The following is a 25,918-nucleotide window of genomic DNA, read 5'->3' as shown; positions in this document are numbered from 1 at the left end:
GATGAGATGCTGTACATTGTTAAAAATGGAAATATTATTGAGTAATTACCTCTTCTGTATCTTTTAGTGTACAAACATGATATGGCATAGAAATTAACGTCTGTTCCTTCCTATCCGCAATATAAAGCCACCACCATTCTTGTTTTTCCTGGAAAGAGGAGGAAAAAAAACAATAAGAACAACCAACAGTACAATAATCAGAAAGAATTAGAGAAGCATTTTTGGTTTGTCTTATTTCAGAATATTGTCCTTGTTTTGGTCACTGCTATATCCTCAGCACTGACACAGTGCCTGGTTCAATAATTTACCAAATTAATAAACTGTTCTTAACTATTTATAGATCCATTCCTTACTCTTCAAAAATAATTTTATATGCAATTCTGGGGGTTTAAGTCTACTGATGGGTTCCATATTAAAAAACCCTGATTCACCTTAAATGACAAAAGATATTCTTAAAAAATATATTGACTTTTACAATATCATGTAACAAATAATCTTTTAACACGTAATAAGCAAAAGCTACAAAGTAGGAGTGGAAAGAACTCAGGCAGCCAAATAAAAAAATCAATATGTTAAAAGCATTTCTAGTTCAACTTAAAAAAAAAATCAGGAACACTAAAAAAGTTGGGTAAAGAAACTGCCATCAGAATGCACAACGGCAGCAGGAAGAAACAGAAAACTATTTTCTGTTGGGCAAAAAACTATTTTCTTTAAAAAATTTAGAAAGACAAGGAAGCACCAAACCTCAATGTGCTCAGTAACCATTGCTGTATTACAGCTCTTGTCAATAACTGTTTAGTCATCTGTCCAGCCATAGGGTTAGGACAATCATAATAGGGATACCTGTATATATAATATTTGCCTATGCATTTTTGTATACAAAATAGTGTGATAGTCTCAAAATAGAATATTAGAACCTAGGGCTGGGGATGTGGCTCAAGCGGTAGTGCGTTGCCTGGCATGCGTGCGGCCTGGGTTCGATCCTCAGCACCACATACAAACAAAGATGTTGTGTCCGCCAAAAACTAAATAATAAATATTAAAAATTCTTAAAAAAAAAAAAAAAAAAGGAATATTAGAACCTAGACTTTGTGGGTCACAGGGTCTCTGTTGTAGCTACTCAGATCTGCCTTGAAAAGGGGGAGTGGGACTGTATTTTAATTAAGACTTTATTGTAAATAAAGATTTTTTTCAAAAACAGGCAGGGAGCTAGATTTGGCCTGCAGCCTGTATTTTGCCAATACTTGCTTTAAAGCTACCTATACCTGAGTTAGTTCACCTCTCTAAATCTAGTTTTCCTTCTCTGTTAAATGATGAGTGTCTGGAATGTTGTGAAGATGAAATAAGATAACACAAGGAAAATACATGTTAGATTTCTGTTAGCATACAGGGTATAATAAATGACAGTTATGATTATTAGAATGAGTTACAACCTCAATCTCTCATTTAAGTGGTTCTGATGTGTCAGAAACATGATTACCATATCATGTATGTACTATAAGCAGCATAGGGATATGTTCAAGAGTGTGCATTTCTTATTTACCTCACTATTTAGAAACTGCCTTTCCCTTCATTCTCTCAAGTTATTTAATTACAATGAAATTCACTCCAGAATATTTACAAGAAGCTGATGAATGTCAATCAATGACACTGTACATAGGTACTGATTTACTTGTTTAAAAAGTGAAACTGACATTCTATTGAGTTATTTGCACCTTTTTTGAAAATTATCCTTCAGTTGTGTGCAATTCTCATCCATTCCTAACATACTAATAAATGAGTTTCAATAAAATGTAAGTCAATTATTACTAAGAGGGTAATTAGGTACATCGGAAAATAGACAAGGAAATGTCAGGAAGATCCTAAAAAAATTGCATGTGATAAATGACAGTTTGAGATATTTATCATGTATAAACAGATTATACTAGAAAAAGGCATTTCCACTGATAAAATGTTCTAAAGGAATGAATGGATGTTTAATTTACCAATTAAACATGGTCTAAAATGAAACTGGGTACAAATTATGCAGTATATATATCCCATAGCACTTTTTAAACCAATCAAATGAGTGGAATTTATTCACTTGATTTTTGGGATGCTTGGTGTTGGCAGACTACCTCTGCAGTGGGCAAAATGCCCTCAACAGATGGGCTAAAAGCTCAAGACACGCCAGAAGATCAGTGTGTGCATTAAGATGGAATCCTGGGAAGACTTCTATCCAAGTCAAAACAACAGTCTGTGCAGAGCCAATCACTTATTACTAAAGAGAGCCAAATTATTTAGGAATTTGCCTTAAGCAGCCCCAGCATCTCTGGGTTGACATTCTCAAGCAGAAAGCAGACTTATTACATGAGAGCACAATCAAATGTGAATAAAGAGCAAAGCTGTGTGGCAGTCTGTGGAACAGTGTCCCAGTTCTTGACCTCTGCTCCACAGACAGAATCATCCTCAAAAGCAAAGTGTTAAGAGAATCCCAAAGTAATCTGAAAGACAAATAACATAGCTAGCAAATAGATCAAAAGTTGAACAGGCATAATAACAAAGTAAACAAGAGAACAAATAGCATTATAATGATGCTCTGTCCTGAGCTTGAGACTCAGTCATGCTTAGCTGTTACTGAACTTTGCTCAGGGCTCAGAACACAGCTGGTCCCACAGCCACAGGCTCACTCATTTCCACAGACTAGGGCAATAACTGGGATCAAAGCAAGTCTAATGGTTCCAGGTGGCAACTACAGAATCCTCAGAAAGAAAATTTAAGAATTTTTTTCATCCTATTAGAATTTGACAGGGGTGAGGTTTGTGACTGTCAAGCAGTCAAAGGCAAAATATACATTTGTCTGATAAATACTGATGACTGCTAATGAGAAATAATCATTAAGCACAAAAGTAATATGAGCTCAGAAAAGACAGAAGCACAGGAAATCACAGAAGTATTTTAAAAGTTAACAATCCTCCTTTCAAACAACATATTCACTAAAAACAATTCATATTGCAATGTATCCTTTAAAAACATAATCAGGAATATATCACAGTTAGTGTATTTGAGCAGGTACACTCCAAAGAGCAATAAAATCCAAATAAGAAATATCTTAGGAGAAGAGAAAGTGAATAGGCTATGTGTAACTCACCTCAGGAAAGTAAAGACTATACACAGGATGTGTTATTTTTGATTTGGTTTCCAGTAGGGCTCTTTCCTTTCGCTGTATACTCTGTTGTAATTCTTGCCACTCCTGGTAAAGAATAAAAAGATCTGAAACCTAGTAGGGTTTGCCCATTTTGAGGAGTTTCTATTATTCCTAAAAATGCTAATTAACTAATTAGGTTAGAACAAGTTCAGTCCCATAAATCATCTCCTAGCTCAAAACTGCAATCCCTCTAACCCCCATAGCACTACAGAGCCATTAATAATCTCCATAACCTCCTTTTTTTTTTTTTTAGTACCAGGGGACACTTAACCACCAAGCCACATCTCCAGCCCTTTTTTATATTTTATTAGAGACAGGGTCTTGCTGAGTTGCTTAGTGCCTTGCTAAGTTGCTGAAGCTGGGTTAAAACTTGTAATGCTCTTGCCTCAGCCTCCCAATTCCCTGGGATTACAGGTGTGTGCCACGGTGCCTGGCTAATAATCTGACCATGGCCTACAGCTAATCTCCTGTCATTGCTTTCCTCCTGATGCTTTTTATTCTCATTATTTCAAACTGACTATACTTCGCTGAAGTTAGCAAACTATTTCACTCTTCTTAAACCCTGTATGGATTTTTGTTCTTCCCTTTCTTTGTCTGGCAAATTCCTATTTGTTCTTCTTTTAGGGCCAATTTAGTACAAATTCCTGAATAAGGCCTACTACAAATTTCCTTCTGTCTGAGAACTGAGTTGATCACTGCTTCCTTTGTGCCGTCATTATACCTTGCATAAGATATACATTAATCTCATATATTTACAAGTCTGCCTATACCACTAGCCTGTGTTATCATTCAAGGGCAGAAACTATTTCCTATTTGGCTTGCGTTCCTTGTCATCTAAGACAATGCTTGGGATGGGACAGGTCATGAATAATTATTTGTTGGCTGCATGAATGTATTTTTGGTCATCTGAAAAAATAAGTCTGTCAAAATCTTAAGATCACCTCTATTAACACTAAGACACTCAAGAAAGACTATGTCAACTTTCCAAAAGTGAAGCTAGGGAAATAATCTCTTGGACAAATTTTATTTCTTGGCAATCATTTTCATTCTCAAAATACAAAACTGTCAAGGCCTAGCAAAAAGTAAAAGTAGTTATCCACGTTGTTGTCCACCATTCCTAAGGATGTGTGCACTAACTCCTTTTATTCTTTTGCCCTCTACCTCTCCCTGGTCTCTCCTGTTGCCTCAGAAGCTATTCAGGGATTCTCGTCCAAACCAGAAGGGTTATAGTCAAATAATTATACATATTTTGGTGTACAACATGATATTTCAATGCACGCATATACCATGTGTACTGATCAAATAAAGGCAGTTAACGTTTTCATTTAAAAAAGAAAAAAACACCAACAAACACAAAGGAAACAGCTCATCAGTTTGCAGTGAGTCTCTAAGGACCATTATTTGTCCACCACATTCTTCCTTTATAGTTTTTCTATAAATGATGCGCAATTTCACACTATGAGATTTTTGCCCCATGCTTCATACTTAACCATCTTAATAACTTCCTTAAATGTCTTATATACTCATGAAACAAGGTGACTATTCCATAATGTTAGCTCTCCCTTACCACCTCTTGACATAAAGTCCACAGTAATGTTTCTTCACCTAAACACTACCTGGAACCTGTGACAGGGCCTTCCAAGTAACTGCTTCCCATTTTGCAGTCCACCTTCCCTTACTCATATTTCCAGAGATACCCTAATACTGAAAATTTCTTAAAGAAGGAAAACTGACTTCACCTCAGACCTAGGATCTACTCTACCTAGCAATTTAAGATCTAAGAAAATTAGATTTCCAATCCTAGTTTGAAACAATTTTTCTTTATAAACTCTGACTGGCATTCCTTTAAAAAAAATTTGCAAAGTTAAATGAAAAAATGCACAGGTTCTAAGACAGATAAACAGCAAGCAAGCAAGCAAACAAATGAACACTAACAAAACCCAAAACAATCATCAGGGGCATAATCCAGTTATTTAAATCTATTCATCTTACTGCTTCATCATCTTTGTTTTGTTTTTCATCCTGCTCTCTATCAGATTCTCTGTCACTACCATCATCTTTCTCACTCTGGGAATCTCTATTGGTTTCTTCTTCTTCAGAATCACTGCCTTTGTCAGAAACTTCTTCTTCATCCTCCTTCACTCCACCTTCCTAAAGGGAAAAAAGCAAGCACAAAGTTTTGAATATTTCTAGTAATATTGATCATTTTGCATCCCTGAAGCTAACTTATTATCAACATAACTAAGCTGGCTGAAGATTAAATTTTCACTATCCAAGCAGAATTTTAGAAAATTATGAACATTTTTATTTATAAAGATGAAGGAGTAAGACTGAAAACTTTAACATCTGGCTCACCTGGTTTATTAGTCTAAGATTAGTAATTGTATCCCTTCTTCACAGTTCGTAAGATAAAAATATTTCTATTTTCAAAGTACACTACCACAATAGCTAAGATGATTCAGCTTTCAAAAGTATCAATTATACAATACATTTTATTTAGGAGAGGAAATGGGCAGTTTACTGAAAAATACTGTCTTTGGAGTATAGGGTCATCTTCTATAACAGGTTATAACATATTAAGGAAAGTCAATATCCAAGGCAAAAATAATAGTGTTCGATTCAAGAAGCAAGAAAAAGAGTATCAAATTAAATGCAAAGAAAGTTGAAGTAAATAATTGACTAGAAATCAAGAAAACAAAAGAACCAAGACAGTTCTTTGAAAAGATTAGTAAAATTGAAAGTCTCTAGGCAAGAATATTTAAGAGGATACAAAATATTGGAAATAAATAAGATTAACCAGATCCAACAGACATTAAAATAAAAGAATATTATAAATAGATTTATACCAATAAACTTCTAATTTAGAGGAAACAGACAAATTCCCTGGAAAATAATTAACATAAACTGGTAAGAAAAGGATAAAATATATACCCTATGAAACAAGGTGAAGAAATAGCTTATGTTTAAAACTTTTCCATAGTTTCCCTAAAGAATTCTTCCAAATAAGAAGGAAAAAAGATCTTCCAGGAAAAAAAGAGAATACTTCCTAGCTTGTTTAATGAGGTCAGATATCATAGCAGACAAGGATATTACAAGAGAAAAAAAGACACCAATATTTTCTTCTAAAAAGAGAAAAAAAGAAACATCAATATCCTCTCATAAAAACAGTCTGACCCAGGAATGCAAGTATGATTTAAAAATTTTAAATCCGCCAATACAATTCACCACATTAATAAAAGGAATACATAAATAAAATGATCACTAAATACATGCAGAAAAAGCATTTAATAAGATCCACTATCTGCTCATGATAAACAATTATCAGCAAATAGGAAATGGAAGGAAATACTTCCTTAACCTGATGAAGGATACAAAACCCTGCAGCTAACAATATACTTGGTAGTAAAATAACTGTTTTGCTTTCTTCCTAAGATAAAAAATAAAGTAAAGGGTGTGTACAATTATCACTTCTACTCAATATCACTCTGAAAATTCCAACCAACAGAGAAAGGCAAGGCAGATAAGAAGGGCATTAGGCTTAAAAAGAAAAAGGTAAAACTATATCCAGTCACACAGAGCATGACTGCATATCTGGAAAATCTTCATTAAAATATTTTTACAAATGGCTAAGACTCTTTGATACAAGAGCAATATTTAGATAGCAACCAGATTTCTATATGTCAGCCACAAACACTGAAGAATAATTTTTTAAAATGTCACAATAACACCAAGAAAATGCATCAAACAGAGAGGTAAATCTAATGTAAAATTTGTCATACCTTTGTCACTAGAAATTATAAAGCACTGCTGAGAAAAATTAAGGAAGTTCCAAATTAATGAAGATAAACTATGATCATGAATAAAAATACTCAGCATTGTTAATGTCAATTCTTCCATACTAAACCACAAATTCAATGTAATACTAATAACTTTGGTAGTTTAAGCTTATTCTAAATATTTAGTTGGAAATGCAAGGGACCTAAAATAGCTAAGATGACTGAGTAAAGTCTTATTTCGAGACTTAGCATAAAGCTGTAATTAAGACAGTATGGAACTGGCACACAAGTAAATAAATGAAATGGACTAGAAATTCCATAAACCAACACATCATAAACAATATTTACCACAAAGCGCCACTGAAATTCACTGAGGAAAGGATCTTTTCAATAAACAGTGCTGGAATAGGTGGCCCGTATTCCATACCATGCATGAAAATTAATTCAAGACAGATCATAGAGCTAAATGTAACAAGTAACACAATAATGTTTCTAGAAGAAAACAGAAAAATATGTCAATGTCCTTGAGTTACACTGAGATATCTTAAACACGACACACAATCACTAACCCTAAAGCAAAAGACTGATGACACAGACTTCACTAAAATTAAGAACCATCAAAAAGCTACCATTAAGAGGGGAAAACAGCACTTGGGTTGTGGTTCAGTGGTAGAGTGCTTGCTTGGCACGTGTAATGCACTGGGTTCAATTCTCAGCACTGCATATGAATAAAAACAAAGGTCCATCAGCAACTTTAAAAAAAAAAAAAAAACTCTCTCTCATATATATATATATATCGGGGCGGACAGTAAGAACACTTATCCAGAATGTATAAGGGACACCAACAAATCCATAAGACAAACAAGCCAGCAGGAAAAAAGAACCAAGTATATGATAAGGTGTTCAACAATGTTAAGTCATCTGGTATATACCAATAAAAACCATCCTAAATAATACTACCACAGAACAACTACACGCTCATACTCTGATTACAGTGCATAAAATGGCAAAACTTTGGAAAATAGGCTCTTTTGGTGAGTTAAAATACATCTTATAGCCCAGTAATTTATCCACAAAATGCAACGCACAAGAATAAGCACAGAGCCTTTATTCATATTAAGTAAAAACTGCAAATAACTTAATGTCCAACAAGCAGAGAACAGAGATTAAATTATAGCATATTCATACAATGAAATGCCATGTACACACACATATATACACAATGGACTACTGCTACACATAATGCAAAAAGATGAACACCATGGACATTAAGTTGAATGAAACCAAGCAGATATAACTAATTCCACTTACGTGAAATATAAGAACAAAAAAAACCCCTAATTTTTGGTGATTATAGTCAGAAAAATGAGAGGTGAAGAGATGAGATAAATGAAGGGGTTACTGACTGAGAAGGAGCAAAAGGGAGCTTTTCTAGGATGCTAGTAAGGTTTTTAAATTTTGATTTGGGTTAATGGGTACATATACATCTAAAACTTCAGGAGCTGTACACATAAGATTTAAACATTTCAGTATATTTTACCTCAATAATAATAGTTACAATGACAATAAATATACTCACACTCCCAACGACTCCATTTGCCTGCTTTTGTTTCTGTTGCTTTGTCTGTGATAATGGAACAGGAACAGGTGTAGGCTTTTTTTTTAAAGGCTTCTTTTTTTTTGATTTAGCCATTTTCTTGGGTCCTTTCGTCTTTTGCTGCCATCCTCCTTTTGTCTTGTTTTTATTAGCATCACCCTGCTGCTGCTGTAAATCACAACACACATCATGCTTTGTAAATCATAATAACAGTTTCATTTGAAAGTCAGTAATTTTGAGATGGAAATGGCTAAACTAAATGTTTTCATAAGCTAAATTACTCTCCCACAGTAATATAAGCCCATCAGGAAGTAAATAAAAATTTCTTTCCAAGTAAGATAAGTTAAGAAAATTCTAGCTTTTACCCCAGGCTGTTCTTCTGCAGGCTGTTCCTCTGCAACACAGATGGACTGTTCCTTTTCAAATACTTCCTAGGGGTGGCAAGAAGAAAAAGATAAACTCTGTCAGCCTATATTTACCCTTCAGATAAACAAAGGAATGTTTTAAAAATGTGTTATCGGTTATTTTTTTAAGCTGTTTACAACTGAGGGAGGGGTATTAGACTCAGCATTTATTAACTTATGATGTATGATATGCAGGAAGCTACCTTCTAAAGTCTTAATGTCTGTCTTAAATACATTTAAAAGAATCATCTACTTAATGAAATAAAGTTCTAAGATAAGCAAATTCATTATTAAGTACAAAAAATTTCAGTTTAAAATTTTACTTTTATTTAACAGCAACCAAATGTGAATATTCTAATGTTATTACAATTTGAACATCAGATTATTTTCTAACATTAAGAATTTCAAAAAAACACTACTATTAGTTTATTCATTATTGTCAGTGACACTGCTTATTGTATCTGTGGATCACAAAGAGTATCTACATATGCTAAAGATATATCCACCAACCATAAAATCCTTTTAGAATCAATAAAGAAGCTGTAAAATAAAGTTTTACATACTAGTAAGACTATACTAGAAGATGTCAAGTGATGTGAATTGTGTTTCATAAACTCTCTGGAAGCATTAAAAACAATTCCAATGATCAGGCTCTAAAACAGAAACTAAGAGGTAGCAAACTATGGCATGCCACCAATTTTTAAAACAATGCTTTATAGGAACACAACCATGCCATTTGTGAGTTCAGGTATTGCTACAAAGACTACATAGCTTATAAACCCTAAAATATTTACTATCTGGATCTTTATAGAAAAAGGTTGCCACTCCCCAGTCTAATTATATCAGCACTTCCTACGTCTTCATTTATTCATTTATTAGCTGAATTCTACAACACTACTTGATTAGAATAGAAGGGAAAAGATTTTAATCCTTTTCCTTAGTCCAGGTAGGCTTCCCCCTATGGCCCCCCCACACCCACATAAATATACAACTACCCCAGAAATGTCAATAGCCCAAGAACAATTTTTTTTGCTCATTTCTCAGTCTGGGAATTCCACAGCATGTGAAAATTATAATTTTAGGTTCTGAACTTAATTTTGGCCTGGCATTCCCTTCTCCCAGGAGGCACCATCCATCCCCAAGTCCATGACACAAAATGCTTCCTTACCACTTGCTATCATAAAATTAACATTTTTTATTTGATATATTTAACATGGGGTTTAATGCAACATATATTTCATGAAGATAGTCAGAAACTCCAGAGCAGACTAAGATCTACCATTACTATAACCTGAAATAGTACAGGTCCATTAAAAACAATGAGTCACAATACACCAGTTGACTTGGAAGATAACATAACTATGTAACAGAAAAGGAGAAAAACAAAATGCAGGAAACACAATATGTCTAGATTTAACAAAAAAAAAAGAAAAGAAAGAAAGAAAGTGAAAAAAAGGATATGCATCCTGAAGGTCCAACTGTAAATATGAACAGGAGAAAAATATGAAAGGATACACATAAACTGAATTCTGGTCATAAGAGGCTGACAATAGGTTTTCTTCAGGGAGATGAGTGAGATAAGGGATCCATGATAAAAATAATTAATTCCACAGGTAAAAATGGGTTAGGGCATTTAAAAAATTTAAAAAATTGGTGATGTGTCTCAGTAGTTAAGTGCCTTTGCGTTCAATCCCCAGTACCTAAATTAATTTTTTTCTAAACTTTTCTCCATTGCTTGAATTTTTTCCCAGAGAGCATAAATTTTTCACACTATCAGAAAGTTATTTTCACTGTAATTTTTAATTCTTTTAATAAACAACAAACAGAACTTGCAAAATCAGTTCTTATTACTACACTAGTTTCAACTTTGAGAAATTTCTACTTAAACTAAGAAAAATAAATATAAAAATCTTGAAACATAACTCTTAAAGCATAAAAATACAGACTACTTACTGCCATTGTTTGCCTTGTCAATTTAACCAACACTGTGACTAGAGATCCTACTGTGATGTTGTTGCTATCTTCATCATCCAATACTGTAAGATGAAAGGAAAGAAAGACAGCAGAAAGTAAAAATCAAGTTCTAGGTAAATGTAAATAGCAAAATCTAATTTACCCAAATCAATTTGGTATTTTGAGCATACTACATTTTAAGCTTAATAAAAAACAGTGTGACCATCTATATAAAATTCTTATAAATGCCTTTAGCAATTTAGTATATGTACTGTAAAAATCCAATGGTAAATAGGACTTTAATTCTTAAAATAGCTCTACAAAGTGCTTTTACTTATTATCACTTCCACTTCAAAAAAAGAAACCAAGGTTCAGAAATAAAGTAAAATGACCATACAATCGCTGCCCTGGCACTGCCAAGTTTCAAACTCCGGACTCTGAAAATATAGTATGATACTAGAACTACAGAAATGTCACTCTTGTGCAAAGCTTATATTCACAAGACTTTGCCCGTGTGATCAATGCCTATCAGAATAAAATAATAAAAACATATTAAATCACCATAAAAACAATTTTTAAAGGTAAGAACGTCAATATATTCTCTTTATATTAAAAATCACTTTGAAATTTTTTTTGCAATAAATAGTACCCTAAACAATAAAATTTTGCCAACTATTTAGTATTTTTAAATCACATTTGCCACATACATCCCCAAAATGTCTACATATAAAACAAAAATTAAATTAAGAGAAAGAGAGGCGTGCGGACAGACATGGGGGCGGGGGGGCAGGCAGGCAGACCCACCAAAAAACCAACCCAGGGCCTCATCACACATGCTAAGCAAGCACTCTATGTTTGAACCACATACCCAGCCTTTAAAGTTTAGTTTAGGACTTTTTATTATTGATTTTTATCTATAAGATTTCTTCTCTATATATTTTTGACTATAGTTTTTCTAAATTATACTTGTCACACAGATTTAGATTCGCATATACTCTGTTCTAGCTTTTACCGTAACACCAACAACTGGAAAACAATGACCTTCAACAACCTTTAACTGCTCACCCCACTACTGGCTATGAGGTGTTACAGGTGGGCATCAACAAAGGTTATGTATCCCTTCTTCAGCCTGGAAGACTCTCTTATCAAAACTCAAATCTGAATCACATATCCATCCACATTTTTCATTTGCAAAGCTTTACACATGTGAGCAGTACATGTAAAATAACTGAAGTATCAATATCTACATGCCACTTGATATTTTAATGTGAAGAAAAAGCCTACCATGAGAGTCTACACATCCCCTAGTGTAACTGGAAGGAGAAAGCCATCATCTCCACTACTATATTGATCAATGCCTTTTTCTTGCTTCTATAATTCTTCTATTCTTCCTTCAAATTATACTACTCATATTACATGTTTAGACAGCACTGTAAAAATACAAAATAAACTGTCTATATAAGATACTATTAAAGTGGAACAGATGAGTCAGAGTGAATACTCTCACCTTATATCTTGTAGGAAATATCTCTTTACTTTCTGCTATCCTTGATTATATCAAGGATTATCTCTTAAACTAAACTTTAATTTGAACAATTTCTGGTTAAAGCAGTGTAATCCTAAATGTACCCTTTATATTAGTGTTTTTAAAGATGAAAACTCATGGACCCAAATCCCTGCCAAAGTGATCCAAGGTTTTATTACCTATATTATACTTGTTACACAGTCAACTCTAGGCAAATGGAAACCAGACTGCACTGTTTGCCTTCCTGTCCCAAACACTATAATCTTGGAAAGCCATTTAAGCAAGCTCAATGTCTACCAGAAGATAAATTCAATAAGGCAGAGACTGTCTTACCTCCCCTTCTCCAGCACTCAGGAGAAAAGATAGCACTCAGTATTTATTGCATGAACATGGGTACAATGTCTGTTATTTACTTAATACTTAGCTATGTTCTCTTGTTTTTAATCCAATGTATTCAACCAGATGATAAGTCCTTTAAAGACAGAAACTTCTCCTAATATGTCCTTGTATTCTTGGTACATATAAGAACACCCTCACAACAGTGACTTAGCGAATGTTACAGCATAGAACAACACCATAAAGAAGGAATGGAGGGGCTGGGGATGTGGCTCAAGCAGTAGCGCGCTCGCCTGGCATGCGTGCAGCCCAGGTTCAATCCTCAGCACCACATACAAACAAATATGTTGTGTCCGCCGAAAACTAAGAAATAAATATTAAAAAATTCTCTCTCTCTCTCTCTCAAAAAAAAAAAAAAGAAGAAGGAATGGAGGAGATGATCTCTAATTCTGTCAGTGTTCTAAGATACTATTAGTCAGCTATTAAAATGGTCACAGGGCAGTTATATAAATAGAAAAATATTCCATTTTTTTCTTGAAATAGATGAAAAGTTAGAGAAAATGTGAGAAAAACTCATGAAAGTTGGCAGAAACATGGCAATTTTCAAGGATTAATTAATATAAATAAGTTGGGGCTTTGAAAATTAATGTCAATACCAAGTGATATTTCTTTTAACACTATTTCTTCTAACGTATTTCACATATCTCATTCTTTTCATTACATTTGGAAATCTCTGAAAAGTTAAATTCTTGAAAGCTAAAATACAAAACAGTCCTTGCACTTAATCTTACTGTTAACAAAAATAAAGCAGGGCTATATAAGTTTTCTCAAAAAGATTTAAGTCTCCATCAATTTCCAACATGGTAAATCTGACAGGAAAACTACAGTTCTGCAGAGTCTCACTGCAAGTTATGTTGTTAAGTCCTGAATCAAATAAATGAGAACAAATCTAATAGGAAGCAATGTTCAACAAGGAAACCTATCACTTACCCTGTGATTTTATATCCATTGTCACAAAGGGAAAACTCCCAAGAACAGCCATGACCTCTTCATATTTTTCATCTTCAAGAAAGTGTAGTAGACTGTGACGATCTGATTCTTTTAAACTCACCAAATCCTGTATAGTTTTAATTTTATACTGAATAAGAAAAATAAAAATTATAAATCCCTAATTCATGAAACTTTTCATAAAAATAAACTATGTTAACTAAAATAAAATCCAGCAACTTTAAGAAAAATGTTAATATTGTATGCATTTCAAAGCAGAAAATACAACTAATAGTATTTCGTGGTCCTTTTCTCCAATGCCGCTTTAATTAAGGATCAGTTCAGCCTTTGTTTTTTAATTTAAAAAAATTAAAAGATGTTAGTGACATTTATATAGAATCTACTCCCAAGTAAGAACTATTGTCTTCAATTTGTTTATTTTCAACCTTATTAAAAATAAACTTTAAGAATAAATACCTCACAAATACAGATACACTCTCGAGGTTTTAACTATGCAATATTCTTAATTTTTGTTACTTTTCTAAATATGACTGTTATTGTAATAATATCCACCATGGCAAAATGGTTACTTATAAGAGTGTTCTTTAATTTCAGTTGTTTGGTGTTAATTATTTAATTTATACTTTCACAAAAATTAGATTATAAGACAGGTAAAGCTCTGGTTTTGAATTTTGAGATTTTTATGATTATGACATAACACGATCAAATTGATAGGGGCAACACAATTACTTTAAAAGACAGCACTGTCTTTTTAATATAAATTTCTAATATACATTTATTAACTTTACCTTAATATAACACCAAATCCAATGTCTACCTTTTCTCCCTTTATCTACTACATATGCAAAGTAATGTTTAAAATCTCACACTAGACTTGTAATTTTACTTCTGTTTTCTCAAGTTTTTCCTTTATACATATTTTTGCTGTATCTAAATAGTTCATTATATCTTTACCATAGATTATATTTTCTAAATAAGAATTATCTTTACTTAATGTATTTTTTCAAATGTTTAATTTTTTTTTCATACTCAAAGACCCATTACTCAACCTTTAAGCCAAGAATGAAATTACTATAATGTATACCATACACTTATTTTTGGCAACATATGAAGCAAAGTGTCAACTGCTAAAATGCATTGACAAGCTCCCCCAATCACAGTAACATTACTTACAATAGTAAAATATTATTAAAAACTACCTAATCAGGAATATGTTAACAGAACCACTTGAAAGATAGTTTCATAACACTTAAGATATCCTAAATCTAAAAAATTCATAGGAACCATTTCTTGAAAACTTTTCATTCATATTACCTTTAAGTGACATGACAAACTGCAAAATATTAACTTTGAAGTACAAAACAGAAGAGAATTACCTTTTTATGATTAGAAACTCTTCTAAGATTGTCCTCTTCAATGTGAGGGAGCTGCAGAAGAGGAGATTTAAATTGTTGAAGGCCTTGAACAGCCATCTGGGAAAGCTTCATGCAGTTTTCTAAGGATGCCAAAGTTGGAGCACGAAACTCCCTTTCTTAGAAAGAACAGAAAAAAAGAAGAAACAACAGGGCTGGACTTTTACATGTTCCGGAGTACACAATTCATCATAAAACCAAATCATAGTCATATCTTTCACACCATTAATATCTTTAACACAAATTTTAAGATCATGGTATTGATTTTCTTTTAAAATTACTGGAGAAGATATTAACATGCAAACAGCAAAATGTATATTATCCAGCAATAAGCATTGATTTCATTAAAAAAAAAAAGCTGCATCAACTCAAGTAACATTAAATTATCAATTATTATCAGCATCATGAGTGTACTGATACCATGCAAGTACTAACATCTCCCACAACAACCCATAAGCACTGTCTTATTTGTTAAGGTTCTCCCATTCCATTACTGAGCAACAATTCCCTGATTCTTTTCCTTCCATACAAAAAATATTACATGTCAGGTGAATCATCATTACGTTTGTTAAAGAAATATTTCAAACTCACTGTTAAAATACAGAATAAACTAACTCCAAAAATAATCAGAAGCAAAAGGAAATATTAAATCTGCAGAGCAAACAATAAAACTATGAAACAATGAGAAAAATCATGAGCAAAATTGAGAAAGCCGATTGAACTGGCAGACAGAATTACAATTAGTTCCTCATAAATCTTAAAAACTGCACATGTTTGCAAAAAATAAATAAATAAATAAAACAATTTAATTACATTTCCTCCTCACCTTCACGGCTCCGGGCCATTATTATTAGTTGGCAGATTACATTAACCATTTCTTGAAGCAAAGCAGGGCATTTTTTCAGCATAAATTGCTGATCTGCAAAACAATAAAAAACCTGAAACAATTCTAATTTCATAGTTAAAGTATCTTTATCATCATAGCCCAAGACTAATTCTAAAAAAGTTGTCCCACAAACATTTCACAGGATTTCAGCATTTTACAGTTTCTCCTCTGCATCACTGTTAATGGCCAGAAAACCCCCACTCAGATGTGTCAAAGGAAAATTTTAATATTATGTTAAGCTTCAGAAGTTAATTCCTGTTTTAAAGCAGCCTTAATCATAAATTTAATCTTATTCTTGCTGCATTTGAGAACCTCAAGTTTCTTTTTGTGCTTGTAAGTTCCTTAAGTATTAATTAATTCTAAAAGCTAAGAATGAGAATAAATGTCAATTAAATACAGAGAAATGAGGAAGAGGGCAACAAGGCACACAGAGTCATTTATACTGCATATAAAAGTCTTAACTACTAGGTCTTAACTACTATTGGGCTTGGCATTCAACCTAAAAAAATGTTTTCCCTGTTTGTTACAGATTGGTAAAAATGAAGATGACTATGCACCTGTACAGAACATTAGCAGCATAATTACTAAAATTTCAAAGCAACTTCAGTGACAATGCTTGAACAGTACTCCTTCATTCTATCATAAGCATCCTTTCTTATGACAGAATAAGCATCCAATTTCTAAGTATCAAGTAGCCTTGTTTGAAGCATTTGAATACATTATTAAAGGAGATGGGGGACAGTAAGATTTCATTTAAAAGTGATTCAAATGTATGATATGTCAAGGTCATTGTACTGTCATGTGTAATTAATTAAAACAAATTAAAAAAACAGTAATTAGGATTAGGAATGGAGAAATGGGGAAGGGGATAGGAAGAGACAAGAGACAGACACACACATTATGTAGCTTTAAATAAAGATCAAACAGATAGTACTCAGAACACTGGTAGGAGGGATGATGTGTGGGTGGGGGTTAGTGTTCAGTGGAGGTATTTGTTGTGAAACCCATTCCTGTCCCTCTAGAAAGCTTACAAATTTCTTGTTAAAAAGTCATTAGGAACTTTTTGTATGATCTGAATTTAACTAAACATTTCTCCTTCAGAATATTCTCTAACCTTGAAACACTAAATTTTAATATTTGCCAAAACATCCAACTTCGACCTTCAAACTATGTGAAGCAATTATGTAGCATATAGATTAAAAAAACAAAAATGGGGAGATGGGAGTCCTTGAGCAATTATTTGATGGAGCAAAAAAGAATAGTGACAAAAACAATGCACCATGAGATCTAATTAAATCTGTTGCTTTGATTCTATTAAAACCCTGTAGATATTAGAATCACAAATACCTTCTTCAAGGGTCTCAGGAATTTTCATTCTAGCAAGATGAGACAGTAAAAGAACTCTGGCCTTCAGGCTATATGGGCAGGTAAGCGGAGGCTCATTCTTCTTTAAATTAATGCTGCCAATCTCTCTGATCAGCTAAAGTAAATAAAATAATTATTCAAAAATATATACTTTAAAAAAGCATCCACTTTAGTACTCAACTAGTCATCAAAGAATTTGTACTATGGTGCCTAACCTGTGGTATTAGAATATTATCTGTTGGTCTGCTTGTAGCATCTTTATTATACTGGGGATCAAATTCAGAAGCTCCAGCCAAAACCATGATGAGACCTATGGAAACAAAGAGAAAAAAATGAAGAAGAATAAATTTATTGATCAATTTTCCTTCTTGAGATTCTTTCTTAATGCTACTTACTAAAAGCACTTTTCTAATCCCAAACCATTCTGAAAATCATCTCAACTCTACTACTGACAAGTATTAATTTCTCCCATAAAAAAGAATCATTTTATTTCTTAAAATGTGGACAATACTGCCTATCCCAAAGTGAAGAAAAATGTATTACAAACTAAGGCACCAAAGTAACTGGATACATTAAAATCACTTATAACAGCACCCTTTTCTAGACTTAACCAGCTGCTCCAAAAAATTTTCTATAGAGCATTAGCATTGTGTGTGATGTTGATAACTGTTATATAAGAAAAAAGGGGGCCCTATAGTTAAACACACTGAAAATAATGTGTTAAAAAGAGTTGAAGGTTTCTTCACTGTGTGACTTGTCATACATTTGAGTAAACAAAAATACACTGCAATTTCCAGAAAATGATGGAACCCTAGAGGGTTTTGTGAATAAACAATTGAAATACATAAGATTCCCAGCAAGTGTCATGCCTATAAGCTCTTTAAGGACTGGCACTACAGTCATCAATCTTACCTTACTGCAGAAAATACTTTTAAAAAATACACAAAAAAGCAGAACTATACAGAAGTTAGCGAGCCTAAACCCTGAAGTTAAAGAACCTAGAGCACTATTCTTCACCTCTCTGCACCTGAGTTTTTTTACATGTGTCTGACATACAACAAACATAGTGTATGTGTAAATGGTTATCATTACTATCTTTCTTGAAAACAAATCTACCAGCTAAATAATGCTTTTCTGGCAAAATTAATATAAGGTTAAGAACCAGCCTCAGAAATCAAAATCACTGAGGAAAAAAAAAAAAAAACAAACATCAAAACATTATAAACATGAAACATTTTCAATAAGAAAAGGTTTTATAGCAATATTTCAATATAACATAAGAATAATATATATGCACAAGAAAAAGTAACATCTACTCAATTCTAAAAAAATTATTGTGTGCACACTGTCGTATGATCTTGAGGAATCTTTTTCTCATTATTAAGAAAATTAGTGGTGCTATGGTGTGGCTCAGCGACAGAGCGCTCACCTAGCACATGCAAGGCCCTGAGTTCAATCCTCAGCACCATGTAGAAATAAATAAATAAAGGTATGTGTCCAATGACAACTAAAAAATAAGAAAATTTAGTAAAATTGGCAAATCCCAAATACAAAGAAGTCCATTTCAGTTTTGGAACAAAATTGCATTCTCCAGTGGTATGAACTTTAGAAAGTGTGTTTTATGGATCAAAGAAAGTATTCAGTATGATGCGTTTTTCTTCCCCAAGAAGGAATTTTTAAATAAGACCCTGAGAATGAAATATTCTGACAGTTTTCTTTCAACACACCCAAGACATCTATTTTTACTCATTTAATATGGTTTAATGAAGTGCTTGAAGGCTCAGGGACCAAACTGCCTTTGGCTCAACCCTAGTACTGTCACTGTGTATCCTTAGACATGCTAACTTTTCTGTGCTGCAGTCCTCAGTAAAAAACATGCTTAAAAACAGCATTTACTGATGGGGGCACAATACAGATTAACTGAGGTAATAAATGAACAGTCCTTAATAGTACCTGAGACAAACAACAAAAAAATGTTGGCTAGTAATGTTAGAAAATGCAAACAAATAAAGTTTTATCATAAAATCTAATAAAATATATAAATACTGGAAATAATATAAAAATGTGATAAAGGGTAAATAGCACTTTCCTCTGGCTTCAGTTATATGAACTGATTAGCTATGAAACTATAAAATGCAATTTCTCCAATAAGAGTTAAAGAATATATATCACTCCACATAAATTAATCAGAAAGTAATATAACTAATTTCAGTTATTTAATTTGACTTACGTTTCATATCCATATTTCGGGTTTTATAAACAAAGTATGTATAAATCTGTGTTGTGCGTATTAGAATCTGGTCTCCACTATATCGTATTGAACGATACCACCAAGAACCCTATAACACAAACAAAAAAACAATAAAGCAAAACAACATTAATAAATGTTAAGTTTGATGCAAAATATGTTCATGACAAATCTTCTTTATATTTCAATTCAACATAAAATACTCATAATTTAAAAAGCACTTGATCTTTAGAACAAATACTTCTATTGCCAAAAGCCTAAATACAAATGTAAATTACTATATGTGTATGATTAAAGAACTTAGTTTTAGGAAAAAATCATTTAAAAACAAAACAGGAAAAAGACCACTCGCAGCTATAAACAGTATGTTAGTTCCCAATGGACAGCACATGTTTAAAATTTTTTCAATAAATGATTTCACAATTGACATGATACTCTCATTCATAGTAATTCATGATTGGCTCTCACACAAAAATCCTCTATAAGCAAGACATGTTAATTACTAGCCTCACTTTAGGACCCAGATGAACTCTAGGATCAGAAAGAACACAAGTCACAAAAGTAGTAAGTGGTAAAAATCTTAAAACTTTATGGTATATCTCCATATTATGGTACTATGCAGTTATTATGTTTTTTTAAAAAATCAGGCTGCTTTATATGCTGTGCCCCAAATGTAAAACAAAAAAGGTCACAGGAACAATACATACAGTAAAATTATATAAAAGATTAAAAAAAAAAAAGTGCATGTAAAATTTGAAAGAGGAAACAAAATTAGAGTAATTATCCTTGACAGAAATAAAGTTGGGGACAAATGAAAATAAACTTTCATTTTAAACTCTAAATATACCTGTATTACCTCAGGTATGTTTTACTTATGGATTACAAAGATAGGCTCTTAAGTAACTCAAGCAATTTCACCTTTAGAAGATCTTTAAATGTAAGCTAAGCAAAAATTCTTAAGTTCAAGGATTAATGAAGTACACTCTAATACAAATTAAATTATTATAGGGAAACTCCAAAAAATGCCTTTCAAAAAAAGAAAAAGAAATGTTAATAAAAAGGGCTAGAACTTACCACAACAACTGGAAGGATAACCATAAATGCCAATCCATATACAAGTAAAACCTAGAAATGAAAAAATTATGACCTTTACCAGATAAATTATGACAACATTCATGAACATTTCTTTTGAGGTTTACAATACGAAAGCATTGTTAAAAGTACTCTTCATGTATTATCTCATTTAATCCTTATTATCATACTCTATGAGAAAGGAATCACTATGGTTTTTCTCTTGTTGCTGGGTATATACAGTACACAAAGGTTATATAGCTGGTCCTAGGCACAGCTAGTGGCAGATCTAGTAATCTATAGAGCCTATGCTCTTATCCACCATAATAAATTATCTTTTGATTTATTATTTACTGACAAAATACAGAAATGGCAAAATGTCTTTATAAATTGTTTTCCTTCCAGTCAAGTATTCGATATACTCACACCTTACAAGCAGTTAGTGCCCTGGAAATAAATGACAATAGAAGCCCCTGAAAAACTGCCCATCAAGATACACTTCAAAATTTTCTGTTTGCTAATAAACATCTACTGAATTTTCCCCCTACTGCTTGATCCTAAATCTTGTAGCTTCCTTACTTACCTCCTATTCCCACAAAGTAACCCTAAGCATGACAAACACTTATATGCAGCAACTATCTACCCCTACAAACAATTTCAATATGTCATAAAATGGCCATTTGCAAAACAAATGCATTCAGAAGTAGCTCCTAGACAATTATTTTCAAGAAAGTTGTAGTAAGGAATCATCTATTCTTGAACAATAGGTAAAATAATTCCCAAAGTTTTAGGCTTATACCAACTCTCACTGATTCAAGCCTGATGTCCTACTGCCTTCTGAAGTACCATATGGAATACATATTGTTTAACTTAACATACATTAAAATTAGTTTAGCCCGAATAAAGGTGGAAAAAAAAGGATTTCAATTTTGAGTAGTCCTTAAATGTGTATCATAAAAACCAGTGTTCTCCAAACCAAAACTAGGACCTGATCTGAAAATACTTTTGAAAGAAAATAAACTTTAGAACATACTACCTCAAACCAGCAGCCCAATAATAGGAACCAACTGTTTTCTCTATTTTATAAAATATGGAATATATTCAGGTTAAATTTAAAAAGTTATACCAGTATTTTCTTTGTAAAAGTTCTTTAGATTATACCAAACCACATAGTATATAACAAAAATTACCACAAACACATCATGATATGTCTTATCTAAACGTACTCACCAAAATTGAATTTTTCTGGTCAACTATCCAAGCTGGCAGGGCAATTCCAAAGCTTGTGGCTGAAATAGGAAGAACATCATAGTTTCTGAAGAATCTCTACTTTTAGTTTCATTTTTTATATCTCAAAATTCTACATTCTTTCCCCTTCCTAAAAATACCTACAGAAAGATTACATTATGTGGGCATCATTAGACAAAAGTTAAGGGATACTTTATATCTAAAAGTTCAAAATTTCAAAAAGAAGAAAAACAACTCTAAGTACAAGTTTTTCAAAAACAAGAAAAGTATTTACATACACAACTTTCTTCCTAAAAAACCTAAATTCTTTTATATGTCAAGTCTATATAAACACGATGAATATGAGAAAGTCTGTTATTAGTTTACAAAAAATATTTTTTTCACCTAATTTCTATCTACTGGAAAGAACAATGACAGTTACTGCTCTTCTCTCTCAAAGTTTTCAAACTAGTCTTCAAAAAGAAAATTAAAAGGAAACCCAATTTGCATGTTTAACTATTATAATTTTCCTATTCATAAACTAAGAAAATAAAAATGCTCTTTTCAATATATACATTTTCATAATATATACTATATATTTTCATAATATATACTATATAACCAACATTTTACAATGATCATATACTGCACCTTGAGGCCCATCTGGATTTCCAAATTCTTCCCAATTTTTTCGGGACTCTTCATCTGTTAAACTAGCATAAAAAAAATAAAGCTGCAACATTAGAAAGCCATATCTGAAAAATATATACTTGGAAAGACAAACTACATTAACCAACCAACTCATTTCTCAGAAGATACTAATTCAGAAAATCAAGATAAAAGTCTCTCTGATATCAGGGGAAAAGGCAGGGAGCAAAGATTGCTATATTAATAAAAACTGCTAACCACTAAGCCTCGATACATATTCCTTGCTAACTCATGAGTTCTCAAGTTGAGCCAGTACATTTTCCGAAAAAGCAAGGAGAATTATAGGTGACTTTTAGTTTTTCCCGGAGAATTATAGGTGACTTTAATTTTTCCTTTTTAGTCTCATATTTTCCAAAACCTCTTCAATAAACATGGTTATAACTTATGATAAATACAATATCTTTAAAAAATATAAATAATGCATGATGGTAGGTCCCTCCAAAACATTTACAGCATATTCTCAAAGAACACCACCTGTAAAATTCCAATGTTGTGGAAAAAGTCATTTGAATTATGATGAGATCAGAATTTTCTTCTAAGCCAACCATCAGCAGAACAAGAAGTATACCTCCTAACCAACAGACTCCAGGCAAGATGAAAGCAACACAATGATTTTTTTTTAATTGTCTATATATCTTTATTTAGCAAAAAGCTTATACAACATTTGCCTTTTCAAATGAACATGTTTTAGATAATTAAGGTGGAGCATATTTAAAACTTCTGATTTAACAAAATATACCCTAAAAAAATGGAAAGAAACATGCCAAACTGGGAAAAATACTGTAACAGTTATGACAGGAAAGAATTAATATGAAAAATATTATAAAGAGCTCCTGGTTAACTGGAAAAAGACAAAAAAAATAGTAGCAAAAATGAACAAGAGAAAGGAAAAGGAAAAACAAAGAAGATGAAATAGATGTGACCAATAAATATACTAAATAATACTCATATTCACTAGAAATCATGGAAATGAAAATATTCAAAAGCAAGATGCCATTTTTACCCAATGTAATAACAAAAATTTAAACATTTTATATTAATGCTCCAGTGGAGGAAAGGGAAAAGCTATTCTCAATGTTGCTGGTGGGAGTGTAAATGTACATGTCAACATTAGAGGAGAATCTGGCAGTATCACAATTAAAATGAGCCTGTCCTCATGGCCAACCATTCTGCTCTAGGTATTTACATCACAGAAATACTTGTGGGGGCAGAGGCTGCCAGTTATCTCCACATCCATTCCTCATTTCTTTTGTTGTAATAGGATTGCCAGATAACCAGCAAAGAACTACATTTCCCAGCTTAATGTGTCCATGTGACCAAATTTCAGCCAATGGGATGTGAGAAGAGACTGCAATTTTTTTTCATCTTTCATACATTTGATTCATGTGAGTTATGCTTTTCCATTTTTACCCCAAATACAAATTGCAGAATCACATCAGTTATACATTCACAATGTTTACATAATGCCATATTAGTGACTGTTGTATTCTGCTGTCTTTCCTATCCCCTACTATCCCCCCTCCTCTCCCCTCCCATCTTCCCTCTCTACCTCATCTGTTGTTGTTCCGTGCTCTCCCTCCCCCCCCCTTTCCCCTCACAACCTCATATATGTGATTTCGTATAACGATGTGGTTTTCCTTCCATTTCCATGCAATTTCCCTTCCCTCTCCCTTTCCCTCCCTTCATTCGTCTCAGTTTAATGTTAATCTTTTCCTCATGCTCTTTCCCCCTGTTCAGTTCTTAGTTGCTCTCCTTAAATCAAAGAAGACATTTGGCATTTGTTTTTTAAGGATTGGCTAGCTTCACTTAGCATAATCTGCTCTAATGCCATCCATTTCCCTGCAAATTCCATGATTTTGTCATTTTTTAGTGCTGCATAATACTCCATTGTGTATAGATGCCATATTTTTTTTATCCATTCATCTATTGAAGGGCATCTAGGTTGGTTCCACAGTCTAGCTATTGTGAATTGTGCTGCTATGATCATTGATGTGGCAGTGTCCCTATAGTATGCTCTTTTAAGGTCCTCAGGGAATAGTCCGAGGAGGGCGATAGCTGGGTCAAATGGTGGTTCCATTCCCAGCTTTCCCAGGAATCTCCATACTGCTTTCCATATTGGCCGCACCAATTTGCAGTCCCACCAGCAATGTACAAGTGTACCCTTTTCCCCACAACCTCGCCAGCACTTATTGTTGTTTGACTTCCTAATGGCTGCCAGTCTTAGTGGAGTGAGATGGTATCTTAGGGTGGTTTTGATTTGCATTTCTCTGACTGCTAGAGATGGTGAGCATTTTTTCATGTACTTATTGATTGATTGTATGTCCTCTTCTGAGAAGTGTCTGTTCAGGTCCTTGGCCCATTTGTTGATTGGGTTATTTGTTATCTTATTGTTTAATTTTTTGAGTTCTTTGTATATTCTGGAAATTAGGGCTCTATCTGAAGTGTGGGGAGTAAAGATTTGTTCCCAGGATGTAGGCTTCCTATTTACTTCTCTTATTGTTTCTCTTGCTGAGAAAAAACTTTTTAGTTTAAGTAAGTCCCATTTGTTTATTCTTGTAATTAACTCTTGGGCTATGGGCGTCCTATTAAGGAATTTGGAGCCTGACCCCACAATATGTAGATCGGAGCCAACTTTTTCTTCTATTAGGTGCAGGGTCTCTGATTTGATATCAAGCTCCTTGATCCATTTTGAGTTAACTTTAACACAATGATTTTTTAACACCTTGCTATAAATGTAGGTCATTAGAGTCATTAAACACAGAGCTCAAGACACAGAGTCAAGATGGTATTATCTCGGTTTCCAGTGTAGATATTATAAAAAGCATAACTTTACAATGGCCAGGTGTGATGGCACACACCCACAATCCCAGCTACTCAGGAGGCTAAGACAAGGAGATCACAAGTTCGAGGCTAGCCTGGGCAACTTGGTGAGACCATGCCTAAAACTAAAAAATAATGCCCTGGGGATTCAATCCCCAGAACCTTAAACAAAACAAAAACTTCACAATGTAGTCAAGGAAGATAGCGCAAACCCATAAAAAAGTTGATCAATGAAAGAAAGGCATTCTGGTGGACCAACTGGCAAAGATTCTGTTTACTTTCAAATCTATTTCTTTCCCCAGAACTTAAGAGGCAATGTCAGGAGCTGACCTGGATACAGAAGCCTTTAAGTCCTGATGCACCAGGGTTCTGAACAATTATTGCCTTCAGTCTGG

General features: G+C 33.1%; 1 protein-coding gene across 1 annotated transcript in view; it reads right to left on the bottom strand.

Annotated features, from left to right (window-relative positions):
- Sec63 (SEC63 protein translocation regulator) overlaps nt 1–25,918 on the bottom strand; it is a 61,775-nt gene that overhangs the window by 5,651 nt on the left and 30,206 nt on the right. The window contains exons 5-19 of the mRNA XM_076858374.1: nt 22,647–22,708; nt 21,999–22,057; nt 20,772–20,822; nt 19,680–19,788; nt 17,665–17,759; nt 17,432–17,564; nt 16,025–16,117; nt 15,163–15,317; nt 13,769–13,916; nt 10,918–11,000; nt 8,926–8,991; nt 8,543–8,728; nt 5,180–5,338; nt 3,131–3,232; nt 50–148 (exon numbers count right to left, since the gene is read on the bottom strand). Coding sequence (XP_076714489.1) covers nt 50–148; nt 3,131–3,232; nt 5,180–5,338; nt 8,543–8,728; nt 8,926–8,991; nt 10,918–11,000; nt 13,769–13,916; nt 15,163–15,317; nt 16,025–16,117; nt 17,432–17,564; nt 17,665–17,759; nt 19,680–19,788; nt 20,772–20,822; nt 21,999–22,057; nt 22,647–22,708 — 1,600 coding nt within the window. The remainder of the gene's footprint in view (nt 1–49; nt 149–3,130; nt 3,233–5,179; nt 5,339–8,542; nt 8,729–8,925; nt 8,992–10,917; nt 11,001–13,768; nt 13,917–15,162; nt 15,318–16,024; nt 16,118–17,431; nt 17,565–17,664; nt 17,760–19,679; nt 19,789–20,771; nt 20,823–21,998; nt 22,058–22,646; nt 22,709–25,918) is intronic.

Source organism: Callospermophilus lateralis, chromosome 6 (genome assembly GCF_048772815.1).
Source record: "Callospermophilus lateralis isolate mCalLat2 chromosome 6, mCalLat2.hap1, whole genome shotgun sequence".
In the NCBI taxonomy this organism is placed as follows: Eukaryota; Metazoa; Chordata; class Mammalia; order Rodentia; family Sciuridae; genus Callospermophilus; species Callospermophilus lateralis.
This window is presented reverse-complemented; position numbering and strand designations above follow the sequence as displayed.